Genomic DNA, 21901 nt, shown 5'->3' with positions numbered 1-21901 from the left:
GTGCTTGGGCAAGTCAGGAGGACCCGACGGCGTACCTTGCTCAGAGTAGGCGAGGAACGCTTCCCACCTGTGACGTCTCTTCAGACAGCTGATACAGTCCTGATGCAGATTCCACCGAGTAAAGGCGGCAACGGAAGACGACGAAGAAGCGATTGAGAGCGCGGATGCTGAACCCTGGGAGGACCTTGCGCGCGATCGAGATTCTAGTTTGGTGGGAACGAGTGGGTGATATCGCAGGTATAGCGAGAGGTCAATAATAGCTTCGTGCGTGGTGTACGAGGTCGAGGTGAGCGAGCTGGGCGCGATGTTGATCGGGATTCTAGGCGGGGTGCACGAGGTCGTTGCACAGTCGGGACCGCTATGACAAAGTACCCGGGAGATACCTGGCGATCTCCTGAGGTACCCGAGCGCGCTGACGTCGATCCGGCTTGCGGTGAGAGACGAACGGAGGAGAGGAGTGCACTGTCGCGCTCGCCTCCTCGCCCTGCATCCATCGCTCTCGTCGCGCCAGACGCACCTGCGAGCGTGCATAGCGCGCTACCGCTGCTAGTCTCTCGCGGCTCCGGCACAGATTGTGCGTCTCTGAACGGATACTCAGCCTCAATCTTGCTCCCCTGAAGATCGATCGTCTTTCAACATACGCTCGATGGAGCACAAATACGCTTCGAACGCGGCGGCTATGTGCTCAGTAGCGACGCATCAGCTCAATCGAGACTCGTCGAGCTCCGTCTGAACGATCTCTGCTCTTGGCCCGAACGCGCCTGGTCGCGTCTCGATCTCCGCCGCTTACCAATGGACCAAAGCTAGAGGCAGCTTGTGTGATATTGTGCAGCACTATACGAGCGTAAGGCGCGTCGCTGGCGCGTAGCATCAAGAGCATCTATCAGCTGCTCCGACTGCAACGAACCAACTTTCGCAGCGATCGTCCCCGTCTCGGGACATTTGTACGGACGCTCGCCGAAGGCACTGACAAAATTGTTGCAGCATGCTCTCCCGTCCTTGCCCCAATTGGATGTTGCCTGTCTGGACAGCGTTCGGGATCCGCGTTCTGTTCATTCAGAGGGGTGCAGTATGCTCTCGATCTTCCTTGAAACTCGAGTACAGCTTCCCGTTCGGCGGCGTAGCATACTATCATAGTACGGCATACTCCGCCGATGCGTCTGCCAAGTCTCCCCGAGCACTCTCCGCTTTGAAATCGGCGGCGCACATGCCTCGATCCCCGGCGAGGCTTCACGCGGTCTCCTGAGGCTTGGAGAGTCTCCCCACGGACGTAGACAAGCAAAATTGCGTACGTATCCAAGCACCGCGGAGTACGGTGAGGGAGCAAAGGAAGCGGCATTAGCGTCTACGCAAAAGGACGACTCACCCGGCATCGAACCCACCAAGCTCCAGGACGCCGGCCCTTTGTCCCTTTACAGGCATGACAACCTCGTGATCGTGAGCTTTCGGCCCGGATCTGCTATCGTACATGCCATTGGAAGTCGTCCGCCGCTAAACAAGCGCCGAGAAAAAATTCTCTCGTCCTTTCTTGGTCCGCCTCCAATTTGGCTTTTTTCTTGGACCTCTCTCGCCGAATCCCCCACCCTCGCCCTGTGCTGACGGGGGGATGGGGGCGGAGCACCAAGGTCTCTTTTCTGCTTTCTCCGCACTCCTAGATACTCTGCCCAGTTTCCGCCGCACGGACACAAGCATCGCTCACTCTCTGCGGCACTTGACGAATACCTATAGCCATGGCGCCATCAGACCAGCACCCGGTCGCGCCCGCGAACCAGACAGACCCTTCCATCGCTCGTCAGCGTGAGGTCATCGGGCAAGAAAAGGCCGAGAAGGGCACCGACGAGAAACGTGAGCTCGTTGGCGAAGGCGAGTATGCTCACAGCGATCCCGACCGCAAGCTCGCCAACATCAATGCTGCCCTCGAGAACCCGCTCACGGGCATCTCGCACGAGCGTCTGGAAGGTGCGATACCCCGATTCTGCTTGGTATCGCGATCGAGCCCGTCAAACTGATACTCGCGGCTCGTGCACTTTTTTCTAGCGATGGGACGAGCATTCGCGCAGGAGAAAGGACTTGGGCAATATGAACTCGAGTTTGCCAAGGGTGCCCAAATTGCGCAAGATCCTCTTGCGTTCGAGTCCTTGACACTCCTCGACGACGAGGATCGCAAGGTGCTTCGTCGCGAAGTCGTGAGTATCTCTATACTATATTGTGAAGCTGCACCGCAGATTTGACTCTTTCGCATGCACAGACGCACAAATGGGATCACCCAAAGACTCTTTACTTCCTCGTCATCTGTTGTTCAATGTGCGCGGCTGTTCAGGGCATGGTACGCTGCGTGCTTGTCTCTCCTACAGCCTGAACGAAACGCTCAAAACTCACGTCACTCGTGTCTCCAGGACGAGTCGGTCACGAATGGGGCAAACCTGTTCTGGGCGCCTCAATTCGGTCTCATTACCTCGAACAACGATCCCGACGCTTCCCGAAACCAATGGCTACTCGGTCTTGTGAACGGCGCTCCGTACTTGTGCTGCGCTGTACTTGGTAAGCAATGACAGCGATTCTCTTTACGGTCGTCCGAAATCGCAACTGACCATGCACGCATCTCGGCAGGTTGCTGGCTAACTGCTCCGCTCAACAATTGGCTTGGACGCCGAGGCACAATCTTCTTGACGGCAGCACTCTCAGCTCTGACCTGTATCTGGATGGGTGTGACCAATTCGTGGCAGCACCTGTTCGCCGCACGGTAAGCTCACAATTTGCGCAAATGCGTGCTCGGCCGCAAGCGGCTCATCGTTTGGCCCACGTCTAGCTTTGTGCTCGGTCTCGGTATCGGACCCAAGTCAGCGACTGTACCGGTGTATGGTGCTGAAACTGCTCCTCCTCTTATCCGAGGTGCCCTTGTCATGCAGTGGCAAGTATGGGTGAGTGGATTCGCTCTTTCGGCAATCGAGTAGCAGACGACTGACACTTGGACCTGGGTCAGACCGCATTCGGAATCATGCTGGGCACAGTCTCATCGCTCGCATTCTACTATGTCCCGGATTCATCTGGCATCACTGGCTTGAATTGGCGGTGCGTGATTTCTGCCACCCCGGTCATACAACGAAATCGCTTATGCCATATCGCCGCGACGTAGAATCATGCTCGGTTCGGCATCCTTCCCGGCATTCTTCGTCATGGCGCAGGTATTCTTCTGTCCCGAATCGCCCCGTTGGCTCATGTGAGTATACTCTCCATCTTCTCCTTCCCTCAGATCTTCTTGTCTGACCCTGGTCACTCCTTTCGTAGCGGTCGGGGTCGCTATGTCGATGCGTACAAGTCTCTTTGCCGCCTTCGTCACACCAAGCTTCAGGCCGCTCGAGACTTGTTCATGATTCATGCGCTGCTTGAAGAAGAGGCCAACATTGCGACGGGTCGAGCAGCGATTCTCGAACTATTCACTGTCCCCCGCAATCGTCGCGCCGCTCTCGCTTCCGGAATTGTCATGTTCATGCAACAGGTGAGCTCGGCCAGGCTTCTTTCAACGCTCGATTTCTACTGACATCCTCGTTTACCCATCTACAAGTTCTGCGGAATCAATGTCATCGCGTACTACTCGTCCACTGTCTTCCGCGAGGCTGGATTCTCCGAGGTGTCAGCGCTTGGCGCCACGCTTGGATTCGGTGCGCTCAACTGGGTTGCAGCTGCTCCCGCTGTCTGGACCATCGATAGTGAGTACCAACAAGTCGGTAAGTTGCTTAACGCGCGAGAGAAGCTGACCGAGGTGTCGCTCTGACAGCCTTTGGACGACGCACGCTCCTCCTCGTGACCTTCCCGCTCATGGCGATTTTCCTGTTCATGACGGGAATGGCGTTCTTCATTCCTGAATCGTCCAAAGCTCGGATCGGTATTGGTGAGTCGTCGGGCATGCTCTGCATCGAACGAGCTTTGTGGGCTAACAATGGAGTTGCCCTGCAGTCGCGCTCGGCATTTACCTTCACTGCATTGCGTACTCTCCCGGAGAGGGTCCCGTTCGTGAGTGAATATTGCCGAAACTGTCTTTCGAGGATGTTGCAGTATCAGCGACTGACCCTCCAACGCTCAACCTTTACTGAATAGCCTTCACGTATTCGGCCGAGGCTTTCCCGCTCTATGTCCGTGATGTCGGAATGTCTTTTGCAACGGCTACCACCTGGAGCTTGTAAGTCGCGACCATTCAAGTGTCATGCCATTGCCAAGCTGAAGTGTCACACTGCCGCGGCTGCCAGCAACTTCATTCTCGCGTTGACTTTCCCACGCCTTCTCGGAGCATTCCGACCGCAAGGAGCGTTCTCGTGGTGTGAGTCACAACATTGCACGTATACATCGCCTGTGGTTCGTTGACATGGTCAACGATCGATTTACAGATGCTGGATGGAACGTCATCGGCACGGTGCTCGTGTGGCTGTTCATGCCCGAAACCAAGGCGCTCACGCTCGAAGAACTCGACCAAGTCTTCTCAGTCCCGACCAAGAAGCACGCTTCGTACCACATTCGACAGTTGCCGTACAACTTCAAGAGGTACATTTTGCGCCAGAACGTCGGACCGAAGGAAGAGTTGTACCACTGGGTCGCGCCCGAATCCGAACAACCTCGTGCGCAGTACATTGAACGCGGCGAGAAGCGTGCCTAACCTGGACGTCTCTGTGATCTTTCTGGACTGTAGCTGTAGCCTTACCTACTCCGCGAGTAGGACTTTGATCCCTCCAATTATCTTTATTTGTGTCTGTGCCTGTGCCGTTTGTTCCGATACTAATCGATTATGTCGATTTACCTCCTGCCTATCGCAAGTGTCTTGCGTCCGAATGCCGGTGTGATCGAGTCGATGAAGCGACGAAGTCGAGGTGCTTTGTCGGAGAGATGCAGAACATCGGATAATTACGAAGCCGTTGATTGACGTACAACGGCCAGTGTTGATTAAGCGAAGAATGGCAAGGAAAGAGAAAGAATTGCAGCGCGAATCCGAGAAAGCGTTCGCGATTCAGGGAAACAGCTGACGCAATCAATTCACTTCTCTTCAACTTGTACCGACCTTGACCCGCGTTATCCGTTCGTACGAGCGATATGCAGCACCTGTTCACGGGATCTGCGACCCGCCGACCGACTGTCAACCTGGGCGGAGTTCGAAGTACTCCCCAAGCGTCCCACCAGGACCTCGTCTTGCGCGCTCGGCTCGAACGTGAAGCGAGAGAAGCGGACCGACAACGCACTCGTGCTGCAGGCAAAATCCAGGTGAGTGGTTGACGCGAATCGGGACACAAGGCGGTGCTGTCGTAATCCGCCCGAACTATGTGGCGGCCAATCTCTCCAGAGACTAATGTCCGGCGCTTTGGCTCCTGCAGGCATTCTACCGAGGGAGGAAGAGTGCGAGATCGTGTCGTCAAGCGCTTCGAGAGCAGTATGACAGAGTCTTGTCCCCCAGCTCGACCGCGCCAACACCCGAACCGTCGTCCCTCGTGCACGCCAGTCGCTTGCTGGCTCTATTCTTCACAGATGGCAACAAGGCAGACGTGAAACGATTGGCAACTTGGTGCAGGGCCGCACTGCAACCTTGTTCCGCCCCTAGTACGTCCCCGGCTGTTCTCCTCGCAGAACTGCCCAATCCTCATCATGTTGCGATTTCAGTCAAGACGCCTCGCCTATTCGCCCTGTATGACGACGACAGCTGGGCGATCTTGGTGCGGCAGATCGGCTCCATTCTGTTCCTACAAGCGACTTCTCGACCATCGTGAGACTTTCCCGTGCATTCTATTACTCCAAGCGGGGAACTGACATGCATCTCGACAGACTACCGCAATCGGCCCTCTTCCTCGAGGTCGCCAAGATTCTCTCGGATGAAGCCAACTATGGCAAATACAAGGTCGCTCGCGTCAACGGACCCAAGCTATTACCGTACCTGCTCGATCGTCGCATGTGTTACGAGCACCTAGGGAAACTCATTCGCAGCATCGTAAGTCGACTCCTACTAGCTCGACACACGCGTTGCGACTTAGAAATTGATAGGACCTTACAATCGATTCAGCCGATAACGAATCGCTCGCATCCTCTCCTTCCCGCCGCCGTCTCAATGTCGCTCCTCCCGTTCAAAGTCTTTGCGGCCCCGCTCCCACCAGCATCGAAAGGCGCTGTGACTACGCCAAGTCCTGCAAGACTCTCTGTACTCGTCTCATTCGCGACGCACATCCTCAGTATACCGCTTCTTGCAAATCGCTTCGCGCCGAAAGAGACGGCGGCTCTCGGCAAATCGCTCCCAATATTCGATATCGTGACGGCACTCTCGGATCCAAGCGCAGCGCCAGTACTCGACAAACTCGATGTGGAACAAACAGCTCACCTGCTCGCGAACCTCGTTTCGTTTGGATCATCTCGCATCACAACAATCGACAGAGGCAACACGCTCGCCGCATGGCTCCAAGTCACGAACCGCCTCATGGACAAGCTCCCGATCGATGCCTTCAAGGAGGACAAGGGCAAAGGCAAGGCGATCGAGACGATCGTGCTCGACGACTCTGAAGACGAGGCGGACGATGTAGAGGTCCTCGATCGAGACGAATCCGGAGACGTCCTTATGAGTGACGAAGAAACCCTTCCAAGCTCGACCAGCCGACTACCGGTTCTCGACTCTCGTACCCGAGCGTTGCTCCTCAGCCTGTCTTCGCGACCGTACACGCTAAATCTCTTGGCCCTGTCGACTCGATATCCTACATCATCGCGGCTCCCGCTCACCTCGTACCTCTGTTCCCTCCTCGCGATCCTTCCGGCTGCCTCGAAGGACTCGCTCCTCAACACCCTCCTGTACGCGCCTGCCGCTTCAGGTCTCCTGCGAGAACTGTATCGAACGTTTCTACGAACGGGTGCACTCGGCAAACTCCTCTCGCAGGCTCGGCGAGAGAAAAGCACAGTCATCATGGCGGCACTTTCCGACAATCAGTACCAACATGAATGGCCGGTCGTCACGCTCGTGCTCGAGATGTACTCGAGGTGTCTTCTCACGATGGGAGATGACGAATTCTATGCCGAATCAGCACCCGGAGGGATCGCGAGTGCTCGGGGAGGTCGAGGATCGGAAGCGAGGAACCCGTTAAGTTTGGACGAGGTGGTCGGGCTCTCGGCGATGGCACGCAACACTGCTTTCGCGATGTACTGGCAAGAGGGTACAGTAGTTGAAACGGGAGACGAGACGAAGCGCAAAATTGTCGGACTTCGCAGCGGTTACGACGAGGTCAGAACCCTCATGACGAGGTTCCTGCAGCAAGTGCACGCTCGCGAGTAGGTTTCAAAAATTGCGCTAAGAGTCTTTCGGAGTTTAACACGGCTGATTTGCTTTTTGCGACGACTGAACAGCTCGAGGCGACAATTCACACCGGAAGATCACTGGCACATGACCTCTCAGTTTGATCTCGCCAGTTTTGTACAGACTGCGATCTTTGAGGACGAACGGTTACAGGCCGAAGGACAGGTCCCGAGTACGAACGCTGTGGCTGCGCCTACACCAACCCGCAATCGAGAAGGGGAAGATGATGACGAGGACGACGAGTTCGTGAGGAACTCAACCTGGAGGAGAACGGGACTCGCGAGACCGGCGCCGGGCAGTCGTCAGAAAGTCCTGTCCAAACGGCAGCTTGCTCTCATCAGTCCTCGCCTAGGAGTGCTCAACAACAGTGCGGACTTGTCTTTCTTCGATCCTCCTATCTCTTGTCGCGAGACTAACCTCTGACCGATGCTTCCAGTCCCGTTTGTGATTCCGTTTGAGACCCGAGTCGCCATCTTCCGCCAGTTCATCGACACCGATTTTCGCAAACTCACCTCGGATGCCGGGTCGTTCATGCCTCGCGCTCGTCATCGGGCAGTCGTTCGAAGGAATCACCTCGCGGAGGACGCTTACACCCATCTGAACGGCCTCGGCTCTGACTTGAAGAAGCGCATCGAAATTGTCTTCATCGACGAACATGGACTTGAGGAGAGTGGCATCGATGGCGGCGGTCTCTTCAAAGAACTACTTACTTCGTGAGTTGCGGCAAGCATGCTTAACCCGGTATCAGGCTTATTCTGATCGCACTTGGTACTGCTTGCAGTCTTTCGAAGGAAGTGTTTGATACAGATCGAGGTCTGTGGCTCGCCACGAAAGAACAGGAGATCTACCCGAATCCTCACAACTATGCGAAAGAGTCGAGCCAGCTTTCGTGGTTCACGTTCCTCGGTCGTATAGTCGGCAAGGCGCTGTATCAAGGAATTCTCATCGATGTCCGATTTGCTGCCTTCTTCCTGGCCAAGGTACGCACGCAGTGCTCTATGGCCCAGACCGTTCTTGCGTTTCGCTCACCCTTTGCCTGTTGCCGAACAGTGGCTCGGCAAACAAAGTTACCTTGATGATCTCGCTTCTCTCGACCCTGAACTCTATGCGGGTCTGTTGAAGCTCAAGAACTATCCGGGAAATGTCGAGGACGATCTGTCGCTCAATTTTACCGTTACCGATGAGGGTCAGTCGAGCTTGTTGCCAACCGCTACTCCGTTCGAGCGCTGATCAGCCGGACGGAATGCCAGATTTCGGCGTGTCGCGAACCGTCGACTTGATCCCGAACGGATCCGAAATTCCCGTCACGAACGAGAACCGCATGCAGTATATCGTGCTCATGTCGAACTATCGCCTCAACGTTCAAATTGCTCAGCAGTCGAAAGCGTTCGAGCGCGGCATGTTTGAGATAATTCCAGAGCGCTTCCTGCGTCTGTTCAACGCGCCCGAGATGGCCATTCTCGTTGGTACGTGGTCTGTCCCAAGTCTCGCGAACGTCGCAGCTCATGATCAAGCTCGCGCACAGGTGGAGTCGATGCACCCATCGATGTGACAGACTTGCGTCGTCATACGATTTACGGAGGGTGGGACGGCGACGAGAACAATCCTACCATTCGAGATTTCTGGACCGTGTTCGAATCGTTCGGCAAAGACGATCGTGCGAAACTCGTCAAATTCGTCACGTCGTGTGCGAGACCACCTCTACTCGGGTTTGGCGAATTGAATCCGTTGTTCGCGATTCGCAATGCCGGTCAAGACGAATCGAGATTACCAACAAGGTGAGTTTCTCATCTCCAAGTCTCGAGGCTATGTAGACTTTTGCCTGTTTCAAACCGTCCAAGTTCTGACAACCTCTTCTCTCCGAAAACAAAGTGCTACCTGCGTCAATCTGCTCAAGTTGCCAGAATACAAGAACATTGAATCACTACGAGCCAAGTTGCTTTGTGAGTGAACCTGACCGTTCAAACGGAGTCACGAGGATATCGCTGATGCATGATGTTCCGTGTATTGATCGGCATTCACAGACGCAATCAATTCTGGGGCAGGTTTCGATTTGTCTTGATGTGGTGGCGTTTCATCGATATGTTGGGGGACCAATCTATTCAGGATCATCTCATACCTTACTTGGACACCTCTGTGTGTTTCAGGCTGCGGAGAGACGGTCAAGTCTCGCACGAAAGCAGGGCTTTAGCGAGAGATATTTTACTACAATTTCGAGATTGCTGCAGGGTATCAGGAAGAACAAGCGGGACTAGGAGAAATGAATACACCACAAGAGACATTGAAGACGATGTCCGGCAAGGAAAGGGATGAGGAGCGGTGAAGCAAGCTGAGCGTGTCGCAGAACTACTTCTTTTTGCCCGCTTTGCCTTTTGGTTCGGTTTTGGCCTTCTTTGCTTTGCTTCCCTTGTCATCGGCCTAACCGAGAGCCGCAAGTGCGGAGTGTCAGTTCCAAAATGCTTGGCAACCTCTAAAGGTCTATGCGTGGAAACACGGACGGACCTTGCGTTTGGCAGCTGCTTTGGGGTCTTTAGGTTGTACGGTGAAGAAGCCATCGAGACGACCTTGTTGCTTCGAGCTGAGACGCGCCTTGAGCTTGTCGGCTCCCTTTCGAACTCGATCCTCGCTGCATGGAACAGAAAACCGGTTGAGCGTCAGCAAGACTCGCAAACTTGACCGAATATGTTGAACTATTTACGAGAATCCTTTCTCGCGCACGAGGAAGTCAACAAGGCCCTCTACATTAGGTTCCTCCCATTTGAGCTGTAGATTTCCGCATAAATGAGGTCAGTGCGTTGCGACAAGGGATTCGCATGGTGTGACTTACATCAATCTCGCTCGCGGGCTTGACGGAAGGTTTCAAGAACAATTGTTTCGCTTCCTGGTACGGCCAGTCTTCCGGAGGAGGATTCTTGCCCTTGCCGAGGTGCGCGAGGATCTCGTCCATCGAATCGTACTCTTTCACAAGTTTGAGTGCCGTCTTGGCTCCGACACCCTTTATCGGCTCGAGGTAGTCGCAGCCGCACAGCATGCACATGTCGATGAACTAGATCCAAATCGCGAGCGATCAGCAACTGCAGCCTGATGGTAGAGAGTCGAAGAGATCCGACCCACCTTCTCCATAGTCAATTCGAGCCCTTGCAAGACGTTGTCAAGCGTGATGACATCGATAGGCATCTTGCGAGCCTCGGAGAAAGTCAAATGACGCAACAGGATCGGCGAATTGAAGGTAAGTGTGTCCATGTCCTCGGAGCCGGCTCCGTAGACCTGTTGAGCGTTGTGGATAAGCCGCAGATCGGTTGTCATGCACAGTACGTCGTTAGACTTACGAGACCGCCTCGACAAAGCTCAGCACATTGAGCTTCGGCTTCGGAAGGTGCCTGAAAGGTGGCAAGACTCGTCAGCCACAGTTCGACCTGGTCGACCATGTCGAGAACTAGAAACAGACTTCGACCCAGGGGATGCCCATGAGGGTCAGGAGCCTCTTGCATTCGTCGTTGTGTTCCTTCGTGACCTTGACCTGACGCCGTGAGAGCTTGTCGACATCCTCGGTCGTTCCTGAGAGCGCGAGCGGGTAAAAAGTTAGATATTAATGGTCATTGGCTGAGATTCGGTATTCAAACTTGCCGGTCTCTTTCGCTTCGACCTCATCTTCCTTTGCCTCTTGCCTGTTCGAGAAACGTTTTTTGAGCTGCAAAGTTGAATGGATTCAGCCATCACATACATAGGTTCTCGGAGCAAAACGCATCCAAGCAGAAGTTGGTACTAACGACATTCGATTTGAGTTGCGGGGGTTTGCCGTCAAAGACGTAACAGGGTTTCAAATCGTTCTCGACCATACGGAGCGTACTGTGATATGGGAAAACGTCGGTCATCCAGTCGAAGGCTCAAAGCGCTCGCGTAGTGGACGAACCGGTAAAAGAGACCCATCAAGTGACTCGTCGTCTCCCCTGCTTCGTTCATGAGTTGCTGGCCGTCCTGCTGCCTGACTGCAATCAAGAACTGGTAGATGCTCATAGAACTGCGAGCGCAACGGAAGAAGACGAAGATCTCAGCAGGCGAAGGGAAGTTACACAGCGCTCGAGCTGGCTCAACTGACGCATCGATGGCAATCTTCCTGCCGAACAAGCTCTTGATATCGACTTGCTTCATCGCGTTCGGCGCCTGATCCGAGATCAGCGCGGTGAGGCCTTTGATTCCCATGTTTACGGCTCGGCTATTTGTGAAAGGAAGGGCGGGCTCGTGTAGTGGATAGTCTGCTCTCGCGAAGGCAAAGATCAGCGCTGTCCAGCTCGTGCGAGTGCCGTATCCTGATGAAACCCCGACTTGATCAAATCGGTTAGGCGAGAGGCCTCGTCGTCGGGCGGAATCGCCTTCGCTTTGCAAGTTGGACTTACCGAAGTCGAGCTTTGTCTCTTGGCGAGGACTGGATGTTTAGCGAGAGCGGTGTAGGCAAAGTTATCTGGCGATCGTCGCACGCGAAGACGCGCGCGCGTATAACATTGCCAGGTCTCGCTCTCGTCTGCTACCCAGCTTGGAGAAGGCTCGCTCGACTTGCTCAGATAGGCCAGTCTGCCTGCGCGTCTGGAAGAACGCGCATTCGCCCATCCTCCGGAAAGCATGTTGATGACGTCGCACACCGCGTTCCGCTGCTGACACTTGTGCATCTCTGACACAGGTCCAGGCTCGGAGACTGTCTTTGTGCGTCGCTGGTCAGCAGAGTTCCAATGCAACTTGAACGACGCTCAAAGTGGAACAAGCTGGCAGCACGCTGCAATATATTCTCTCCCATTAATTGGGATTGAATCACAGGCTCAACGCACGTCGACATGACACGCAGGTGTAGACGCCATCTGAAGGTACAGTTGCAGTACATTTACGGTAGAAGCGCGCAAGACATGCACTCTCGCTCCCCTGGAAGAGCGCCGGCCCGGGCAGATCACTCATTACCTCTGGCACCCCGGCGGATCAACGATCTACATAGTACTACGCGACACTACCCGATTCGCGGATGTAGCGAGCTGCTGGCTGCATCCGCGTATCGCTGTACTTGCCGGCGATCTGGCGGTGTTGCTCTCCCAGAGGAGTCCGAGCAGAAGCCTCGACGGTTTCCTCGGGAAGCGCGCTCACTACCCACTGTACGCTCCAAGACTCGTAACCTTGGAGATGCCACGAAACTTAGAAGCCTCGCTACGCTTCGAGACATCGACGACTAGACGATCGAAAGCGTTTTCTCGTCAACCTCATCGCCGATTTCAGACATGGGGAGTTCGCGCGATATATTGCTCGGAGTTCCCCTTGCATGCAGTATGTACTTTCGACTGTCGTAGGCGGGAAAGGGCGGCATCTGCGCGCTCATGTGCGGATGCATTCGGCCGTCTCGCTCTCGTTTGCGAGATGCGATCTGCGCTACAACATTATGGTAGGCCCCGCGGCCCTACTGCATATGATACATAGCTCTTGAGTCTTGGTACACGGCGTACAGTTTTGTACAATCAAGCAGACTGGACGCATCTGCAAGCAGAGTCTGCAACGTGAACCTTCTCCCCCCTTCGCGGCCTATTCGTCCTCGGCTCGTTGGCCGCTTTGGTGAATGGAAGCTGGTTTCGCGATAACGATAATCTGATCGCGAGACACGGCCGCAGTTCGCGTTTCATTAAGAAGCGTTCTCGTGCCTGGAACGCCTTCTCAAGAATGTATTCGAGCGGGTTGCGCAGTACACACGTGGCGGCGATCAGCTTCGGCCTCGAATCGCAGCAACGTTCTTCTCGAGCTGATCCACGGTTTGTACGTCGGTTCTCGGTTGGCGCGAGGAATACAGTAACACCGCTGCCGGGAGCAGCGAGCGAGCGAGCGAGTGTACAACAGCCATGTGGGACACAGGGATCGGGATTCGAGGGTCACCATCGACGAGTCGGGGTGCCCTTGAGCGGCTCCCGCCGACTCGCCGAGATTCGAGAACCGCTCGCGAAACCAGGCTGTGCAAACCTTACGTTTGGCGAACGGCGCTCGCCGCTCGGTCCCTGATCGAACAAGGTCGGGCACCTCAGACCTCGCGGCAGTGTTCTCAATTGGCGATGCTCGAGCCAAGCCGTCGTCCTTACTTGGCCTCAGCAACGAGAGTACGATCGCTGCAATGCTGTACTCTTAGAAAAGAACAGTACGATGGCGAGCTGTGGGTCAAAAGGCTAGCTCGCTTATCTCCTGAGTTCCAAATCGCGAAGCCTCCGCTCCGAAAATGTAATCGCCCGTTGTCGGACAGCTCAAGTTGCAGTACCTACACTACCGAGCAGCGTAGTCGTCCTGCAACACACTCGGCCTGCGACGAGTGCAGTACATCAAGGGATCCGGTCGTCCCGGGGTTTGAAAGCTTCGGTCTCCCACGGCCGGCAGTCTTTCGCAATGGCGAATCCTGGCCCGTATGCGCTCCCGCGCATACCTGCGACGCAGTGTGTATGCGAAACAATGGACAGGGATTCCAGAATCGCGACATTCTGGAGACAAAGTTCTTTTGTGCGTGCTCATCTTCGGCGTTTGAAGCCGCGAGGCCATGTTCCGGCGGAAGACTTGGCAGGGTGACGGGGGTTGAGTTCAAAGAACATTTCGAGGACGAGACCGCGAGCGCTGCTGCATGCATGCGTGTGAGCTTCTTCGAGGACCGCGCGGATATGAGCGGACCGGAAATTGAGAAGCTGGTACCATATTTGACTTCTTGCTTCTCGTCGGCGGCGCAGCACCTGCTCATGAGACCTGTCGCCACGAGCTACTGTAGGCGTTTCCCCGTCCGCTACAGTTTGGGACCTGCGGTCCGCTTGTTGCGGAGTAACACGGCGGCCGGTCAGAATTGATATATCCATTGCGACAGCGTGCTCGCTACAACGGTACAGACCACTGTGCTACTGTCCAAGGTGTCTAGCTTCTCTGTCCACTGTTTGACGAGAAGGTAAGAGGTAGAGCCGTAGAGCGGGAGCTTGTTGCCGGTTTTGAAAAGGGCTGCTTAGGGTCGGACCTCGTTGGCGGTAATGAAATGTTGGAAACGGAAGATTGCCGGTGCGGTACCTAGGTTACAACGAGAGCGAAACGCTGCAATCTAGCGACCGCCGACCAGTACCCTACTTTTTTGTTCCTTTCCCGTCTAGGCGCCTCCCACCACGCTCGATCGCGCATCGCACACCTTCACTGGTTGTCGAGCAAGTACAGGAATCGGATTGCGTGAGTCCTAGCCCGCTTCGTGCGCTTGTTGCGAGATGACCGGCGACTGAAGCCCTCCGACCGTGTCGTTGCAGCCTCGTTCCGCTCACCGGGCCCGCCATCACTCGCCTTCCGCCTCCGTAAGCCGCTCATTCGGTGCCAGGAAGCTGTCGGCTGTCCCCGCTAGCATGAGCAACCCCGGGTTCAGCTTCCCGCCTCGACTCCGGACCGTTTCCGCTCAATTACGGTCCGCTGCTGGGCTCGAAGATTCGTCGGCGAATTTCCCCTCGGGTGACCTGTACTCGCCGCATGGAGGCGACTGGACCCATCTGGGATACCCCGAACAGCAACCGGAGCATTACCACGACGGCTACAGCGAGTTTCTGCCCGAACCCGCTTTCCCCGAGTATGGTGCCCTCGACTCGACGCCTCACGGTTTGGGATTCGACATGTCCATGCAGATGAACGGTATCGAGGAGGAATCTGGTAGCTACGAGGAACAGGCAGTCAAATGCGAGGACGGCGTGGAGGACGGCTTGGAGGGCTCAGTCGCGAATCACCAAACACGGCCTCAGACGCGCTCCACTCGCAGCCAGGTTCGTTCGGTTCTGCTTCCCCCGATAGCCACAGCTCCTGCTGTCCTACTGCACCAAGTCTGAGCTGACAACCACGCCACTTTTTTCTGCATGCATCGACCCCTTCGCGCTTTCACCCTCCCGCATATATCGCTTCCGAATTATCTCTTCGGTCAATAGCCATTCTCCGGGTCGGCCAGCTTCTCTACTTCTAGTCGCTCCCGCACATCCTCGCTCGCCTCGCAACAGTCTGGCTCTCTGCAGTTCTCGGCGCTCTCTACCCCGAGCTCGCCATTCTTTCCGGGCCCTTTGCCTTCCCCCTTTCGCGAACAGCCCTCGACATTCAGCTCGCAGGCTTCCGCCACAATCGATCCAGCGGCGTCTGTCCGCGGTTCGAGCCCTAGCGCTGCGTCCACGTCGTCCAGCCTCACCCAATCTCGCGACGAGTCGAATGCATCGAGCCCGCCCGATTCCGCCCATTCGTCTACTACTCAGTCCGTCTCTGGCAAGTCGGTGGCCAGATCGAGCACGCTCAAGCACACGCGCAAGAACTCAAACGTTTCCTCGCCGACCAAGAACTTCTCTCCCACGAAAGGCAACCGCTCGAATCGCCGCCTCACAAACGCGCAACGGCGGGAGATCTGTTTGTATCAGCGTGCACATCCGACGATGAAGCAAGATGACATCGGTCGCGTGTTCAACTACGAGCGCAGCACGATCTCGAAAACGCTCAAGGAGAAGGAGCATTGGCTGTCGAGCAACTGGGACGAATCCGAACCGAGCAATCGTAGGAAGTACTCACACCGTTCAAAGTCGTGCTCCGTTTCGTCCCTGCCCGTGTCTGACACCGAAGGCGAATCATGGGCCGACCGTACCCCGAACCTTGCTTCGATCACGCCGCAGCCTTCGCCCGCTCTCAATGCTTCAACTTCATCCTTTCCGGCGCCCGGTTCGCCACCTGATTCTGTCGTGTTCAAAGGCCGTTTTCCCGCAATCGACAAAGCGCTCAATGAATGGTCGAGGCAGCAGGCCTCGCTGGGAGTTCTGCTCACCGACAACGTTCTGCAGACGCAAGCGAGGCTCATCGCAGCCGAGCTAACTGGTTACGGGTCCTTCAAGGCGAGTTTGACTTGGCTCGAGGGGTTCAAGAATCGTAGCGGGATCCGGGATGGAGGTTTCGTTGGGTCACACGCACTGGCAATGTCGAGAGCGCCGAGTCGGCACTCGATCAGTCTAGACGAGGTCGTCGAGTCTGCGAGCGAGGGTATCGACCGGGGAGAGGAGGAGGCTAACATCCGGAGGAGTACTCGGCAGAAGCGCTCGACGTTTGCGTCAAAGAGCCTCCACCGCCTCACGAGCTCGCAGTCTTCGCTCTCGTTCGAATTAGGTCGGGCGGGCTCGCCCGTGAGTCGCTCCGCATCTGCTCTCGAGCACAGCAACTTTGGCGACATTTCGATGGAATCCGAAGCGACGCCAACGCATTCGACTGTGCACTCCCGAGTTGCAACCGAAGTACACGGGATTGGACCTGGTCTTGCTGGGCCTTACTCGTACAGCCCGACGAGTCGGCGCGATGATGCCGGCGCCGCCGAAGGAACACCTTCACGTCCCTCAATTGGAGGAGCATCTTCGCTCGTCCTGGATGATCACCTCGGGGACGAAGGCTTCGCCTCGCTCAGCGAGCAGCATGCTCCCTACACGTATTCGGCCGAAGTTGGACAGACTTCATTCGCTCCTTTCGACCTTCATGCTTTCCAGCCACCTCCTTTCGGCACCCTGTCGACGTCGTCATCGCAGTCCTCGCTCGCCAACTTTGATCTCGGCACCTCGACAAGCTCATTCGCGACTCCGAATGATTTCTCGCCGGCTCCGTCTTTCCAGCATCACCGCTCGGGTTCGACCGCGTCATCAACCTCGATCTACTCTGGACTCACTGCGTTCTCTTCTGCCAATGGAACCGGAACTCCTTTGACCGGATCCGCATACGGTTCCTTCCGCACCAGTCCTGGCGACGCGTGCTCGATGCCCTCAACTCCGGCGCATGGTTCCTACTTCGAGCCGTCTCAACTCGCGTCCTTTGCTCCGTCTCCTCTTCAGCAGCAGCAACCCGTCTCTTCTCGCCCGAGCTCCGTGCATCAACGATACCCAACGCAGCCGTCCGAGCGCTCCGCAGCGTCTTCGACTTCGACCTCACCCGCGCGTCGTGCGACCATCTCGGGAGGTGCTCCGTTTCAAGGCAGGAGTTCGGTCACCTCCTCGATGGCTGCTCCAGCTACGGCCACAGTCCCAGCCACAGCTCCGATGGCGCCCGCGCCCATCAAAGGCAACGTCTCGCTCGACGAAGCATACGCTTCGCTCAAGACTGCCCTCTCCTTCCTCGGCGTCAACGAAGGCTTCGCGCGACCGGCCGACTTTGTCACATTCAGCGACATCATGGTCAAGATGGAAGACCGTCGAGCAGCAGCAGCAGCAACTGTCGCTCCGGCCGCCACGTCTGCACCATCTTCGACGCACAACTCGCCGTTCCAGTCAGCGCAAGCCGTTTTGCCGCAGCAAACATTCGCCAACATCCCGAGTCGTCTCAAGCTCACTCGCACGCAGTCGGCTAGCAACGTGCCGATGTTTGGCGGGAGTGGATGGACTGGCAACGCTCGTCAGCTGTCAAAAGCTTCCGCCTCGGTGCTCGAGGTCGATGGGCACTAGCAACCTATTTCAAGGAATACCTTATCATCTGCAACATCGCGTCTTTCTATCTCGCTCTGCCGGTTGTTCATCATCGTCATCCTCATCCTTGTTTTTGCATAGGCTTCTCTGCTCTCTCTCGTCGCACCGGATCTCTTCACAACCCAAAAGTCATTTATGTTCAGTACCCCAGTGCCCGTCGGCAAGTCTTTTACCTCACCCTGCTGTTTTGTCATCATTTCGTTCTTTTTTCTCCTCAAAATCTCGTTCGGTCTCTCTTCACCTCCAGCTTTCGACAAACCATCAACAAGTGTCTATACCATATCCTATTCCCCCTGGCTGTATCTTTGTGAATTTTGTGACTTGCTCGGATGGAAAACCCTTGGAATATGCATCAATCAGTTCTTTGACCTCAAATACTCCGGATCGATTCGTTCTCTTCGTCACCTACACACGGTCCCCATCATAATGCTTCAGCTTGCAACATCGCGGTGCGACAACATGCTATCACAATGCAAGGGAAATTGAGCGCGGGGTCAATGCATCTTTCCCCCACGGCAATCTTCGACATGGTCCCGGCTCTCTCGCGCCAAATTGCCTCCAGCAAATTTGGGCTGTCTCCTCCACATGCACGTACTGTACGACACTTGCCATCTGGACGGGAATCGAAACGAGCGTCATCGTCGGCACATTCTTGCATCCCCCAGGTTCCAACTTTTCCTGCGCATTTGAAGCTTAAGAAAAGTGGTCAGGTAAATCGCGGATTCGTGAGCTCTATCGGAAGGTCGATCCTCATTCCTCTCGGATTGCGTTGACCATCGAGCTCGCTCATTTTCGCTCCATCGTGCCCAGATTACAAGCTAAGTGCAATTCAATTGATAGGATCATTAGACATGTGATCGGGCATGAAGCCGTAATAGTTTGGTATTCTCGGATAAGGTCGGAGCAAGCAGTCCAGAGTCGAGACGGTCGAATTATTCGAATGAGGCGAGAATGATAAACGGAACAAAGGCGATATCAAGAAACGCGCGTGAAAAAACGCCCGTGGATATTTGCGTCCCGCGTTCTCGCGAATCTTTTACCCAACAATCCGTCCCTCTCACTCGGACCGCGCCTGAGGACGGCTCTCCGGTGAGTTTGCGCGACTGCAACAGATCGAGCGCGTAGGACGGACTCTTGGACTGACTGGGATTCGTTTGTGCGCCCACCAGAAAACCTCGGTCGGCTCCCACGGCCTGACCCGTTCCCCCTTTCCGTCGTGACCGGGATGGCAGATGACGTGGGCGAGTACGACTTTGACGTCGAGCTGTACTGCATCATTTGCGACCGCCGCATCGACCCGAACTCGACCTCTCGCCCCACTCCGCTCGCAGCCTCGACCGCCTCGGCCACAGCACCTCTCCCCTCGCCACGCCTCGCGGACTCGGACTCGGTCAACACTGCACCAGCTCCACCGAATCCGACCCCATCGTCATCGAAATCACACCACCCTCCCGCCGCCCCGAAACTGCGCAGGACCGGTTCGGGCAACTCGAATGCATCCTCCGGAGGGCCCAAGCCTCCCTCTGCGGGTGCAACTGGCGCGCTCAAGCGCAACAAGTCGTCTGGCAAGGTCCACCACGCGGCGGGAGGCGCTCATCGAAAAAATCACTCTCACGCCAACCTGCATGGACTCGCAGCCATGACCGGACAGGGCAAGCGGATTCCAGTCGTCGCAGCGGGTCCCGCTGCAGACAAGTCGGCGGCGCGCCAGCTCGAGCGAGACAAGCACAAAGCGCGACTGAGGGACGCCGAGGAGGATAGCGATCGAGCAGACTCCACCTCGACCCTGTACTGCAGCGAAGAGTGCAAACGGATAGACGAAGCTCGGAATCAATTGCAACTAGCCCATCTTGGACGATCCGACTCGTCGAGTTCCGCTCCGTTCCCCTGGTCGTCTCCGAGTTCTGACGGATTAAGTCGCAGCGACGATCCCTACGCGTCCATGTCTAGGAGACGTTCGTCGGGAGTTTCGTCCAACGCTTCGACAACGTACGCGTTTTCCTCGGCCGGAGAACGCGGACTCTCGCCGATTCTGAGCGCGGCCCCGACCTCAAATCCGTCCGCCTACTCCGAATCAAACGGTTATCCGTTTCCTTCGTTGTCATCACCACCGGCTGGCGATTCAGGAGGCAGTCTGAATTACAGCATGTTCGCCCACGCGTCGAACTCGTCGCTCAACTCGCTGCCTTCCCAGCAGTCTTATCCTGGGCCAGCCCCCTTACTCAACTTCTCCTCGAGACGACAAGCGCGAGGCGCCCAGTCCTCAGGTGCTTACTCGTATCGCCCGAGCCTCATGGAGCGTGTACACTCGACCGACAGTGTGGAATCTGGCGCTAGCGATCGAGTAATGTCGCGCACCGCCAGGAGTTTGAGCATCGGCACTGGGGGTTTCTCGGCAGGAATGTACAACCGAGTCAAGAGTATTGATGGACTTGCCGCAATGGGCCGGAGTGACAGCGAAAGTTCCGATCGCGAAGGAAGACAAGCCCCACACCGTAAGTCTCGTTCGTTCGCACTCCAACGCCTCGTACTGACAATAATGTTATCGGTCCTACAGACCGTCCACCTTCGGCATTGTCGTCGCTGCGGTCTATGACGCCGATCAGCACTGAACCGCCGATTTCTTCCTCTGCACGCTCGCGTCCCAGCCTTGCTAGCAGTCGATACAGCGAACCAGCATCGCTCAGTCCACGCGCGGGCGACCGACCACCCACCGCGCGGATCGCTTCAGACACGCAAGCGATTGCGCATTCGCGGTCACGGTCACGATCTCGAACTCGCCAGAGCCAACGTGATGGCCTCCCAAGACGAGCTCGATCGCGTCCTCCTCCTGCAAGTAACCCCTTGGTTGCAGGTTCGGACCCACCTGGTCCGATTGTCGGCTCGCTCCCGACAGCTTTTGGACGGGAAGTGTCCTCTGGATCGCCTACGATGACTACCTCTCTGCTGCGTCCTGTGCCGGTATCGCCTGACTCCCTCCTCGCGGCCCGCCGCTCACAATCTTCGGCCTCTCTCGCGCTGCTCAGCTCGAGCGTGTCCAAATCTTTGGACCACCGTACCGGAGGCTTCCCGCTGTGGAGTGGTCTCAAGCGAACCGATTCGACAGCCGGTCTGAGCGGTTTGATGGCCGTCGGCGAGATCACGACACCTTCGGTCCCGGCTTCGCCTTTGCCGCCCTCGACCTCTTCCAGCACTTCGACATACATCCCGGCGTCGGCAACATACCAGCATCGGACACAGCCGCCCCGACCGAGACGGCCTTCCTCGACGCATTCCCACCCTCACTCTTCGCCCTCTTCCGCAACGTCGTCATTCGCTCCGTCGCAGTCCTCGGTCGTGACGTCTTCGTCGTCACGAAGATCGACTGCAGCAAGTTCCGATCACTGGCAACAAGCTGTCGCCTCCTCTGCAGGCTCGAATGTCGGGCAGTCGAGCGGCATGCATCGAACGCGATCCGGATCGTCTTCGCGGCCGGATCGAAGTTTGAATGCAAATGGTTCGAACTCGGGGACCAGCTCGCACCGGATCAAACAGGGCGGGTTGACCATGACCCCTTCTTCGACGAATCTCACGAACATTGCGCCTCCTTCGACGGCTACGCGCACGCAGCCATCTCTCGCGCCGCCCGTGCCCTCGACTGCTGCACCGGTACAGGGCAACGGAAATGGCACCGGATCAACTGGCCCCGCGAGCAGGACATGGAGCTGGACGAACTTGCACGTGCCGACTTATCAAGCGCTCGATGTGAACGAATTCAGAGCTCGCAGAGACCGTGCAGAGAAAGGTTCGGCGGAGGCGGAACCTCGCAGTGATTCAGCAGCAGGAGAGGCGGAGGTTCCGACCTTGAGAAAGGAACGGAAACGATTGTTTTACTTTTCCGATGCAGGAGGCGATGCCGAATAATGATGAGCGGGGATCGCTATGGTCTTTGATCACGGACAGTGTTGTAGCAGTAATTTCTTCCATTCACTCTCTTTAGCTTTAGGGTGTCGTAACTATTTTCTCTCTCTCCGTCTCGACTTGACGGCTTTTTGTTCCGGGTGAGGAGCAAGAGCACTCGTTTTTCTTTTTCTGTGAAGGTGCTGATTGCTCATCTGCT

General features: G+C 56.2%; 5 protein-coding genes across 5 annotated transcripts; 4 read left to right on the top strand and 1 right to left on the bottom strand.

Annotated features, from left to right (window-relative positions):
- Positions 1-1730: 1730 nt before the first annotated feature.
- Positions 1731-4651, top strand: JCM15063_000265 (sugar porter family MFS transporter; the record flags this gene model as incomplete). The annotated part of the gene is made up of 15 exons (XM_076676383.1): positions 1731-1959; positions 2038-2186; positions 2249-2326; positions 2397-2541; positions 2611-2743; positions 2810-2921; positions 2984-3072; positions 3137-3220; positions 3289-3499; positions 3566-3710; positions 3779-3892; positions 3958-4014; positions 4099-4180; positions 4248-4318; positions 4386-4651. 15 exons carry the CDS (start codon positions 1731-1733, stop codon positions 4649-4651), a joined length of 1965 nt encoding a protein of 654 aa, XP_076536364.1.
- Positions 4652-5082: 431 nt separating this feature from the next.
- On the top strand, positions 5083-9374 carry HUL5 (ubiquitin-ubiquitin ligase HUL5; the record flags this gene model as incomplete). The annotated part of the gene is made up of 12 exons (XM_076676382.1): positions 5083-5250; positions 5361-5746; positions 5806-5968; positions 6041-7287; positions 7363-7679; positions 7749-8025; positions 8094-8292; positions 8363-8498; positions 8563-8778; positions 8838-9090; positions 9185-9255; positions 9337-9374. 12 exons carry the CDS (start codon positions 5083-5085, stop codon positions 9372-9374), a joined length of 3471 nt encoding a protein of 1156 aa, XP_076536363.1.
- A 284-nt stretch (positions 9375-9658) lies between these two features.
- On the bottom strand, positions 9659-11515 carry RAD27 (multifunctional nuclease RAD27; the record flags this gene model as incomplete). Its single annotated transcript, XM_076676381.1, has 11 exons — positions 9659-9730; positions 9815-9938; positions 10011-10075; positions 10140-10358; positions 10427-10579; positions 10642-10692; positions 10761-10870; positions 10940-11003; positions 11083-11161; positions 11226-11333; positions 11412-11515. 11 exons carry the CDS (start codon positions 11513-11515, stop codon positions 9659-9661), a joined length of 1149 nt encoding a protein of 382 aa, XP_076536362.1.
- Positions 11516-14691: 3176 nt separating this feature from the next.
- On the top strand, positions 14692-17781 carry JCM15063_000262 (uncharacterized protein; the record flags this gene model as incomplete). The annotated part of the gene is made up of 2 exons (XM_076676380.1): positions 14692-15099; positions 15259-17781. The coding sequence occupies 2 exons, from the start codon at positions 14692-14694 to the stop codon at positions 17779-17781; spliced, it is 2931 nt and encodes a 976-aa protein (XP_076536361.1).
- A 1246-nt stretch (positions 17782-19027) lies between these two features.
- On the top strand, positions 19028-21705 carry JCM15063_000261 (uncharacterized protein; the record flags this gene model as incomplete). The annotated part of the gene is made up of 2 exons (XM_076676379.1): positions 19028-20297; positions 20360-21705. The coding sequence occupies 2 exons, from the start codon at positions 19028-19030 to the stop codon at positions 21703-21705; spliced, it is 2616 nt and encodes an 871-aa protein (XP_076536360.1).
- Between the last annotated feature and the right edge of the window lie 196 nt (positions 21706-21901).

This window comes from Sporobolomyces koalae (genome assembly GCF_050403365.1).
Source record: "Sporobolomyces koalae JCM15063 DNA, S_koalae_JCM15063T_v1_ctg4, whole genome shotgun sequence".
In the NCBI taxonomy this organism is placed as follows: domain Eukaryota; kingdom Fungi; phylum Basidiomycota; class Microbotryomycetes; order Sporidiobolales; family Sporidiobolaceae; genus Sporobolomyces; species Sporobolomyces koalae.
The sequence above is the reverse complement of the archived record's forward strand: the minus strand, read 5'-3'. Positions and strand labels throughout refer to the sequence as shown.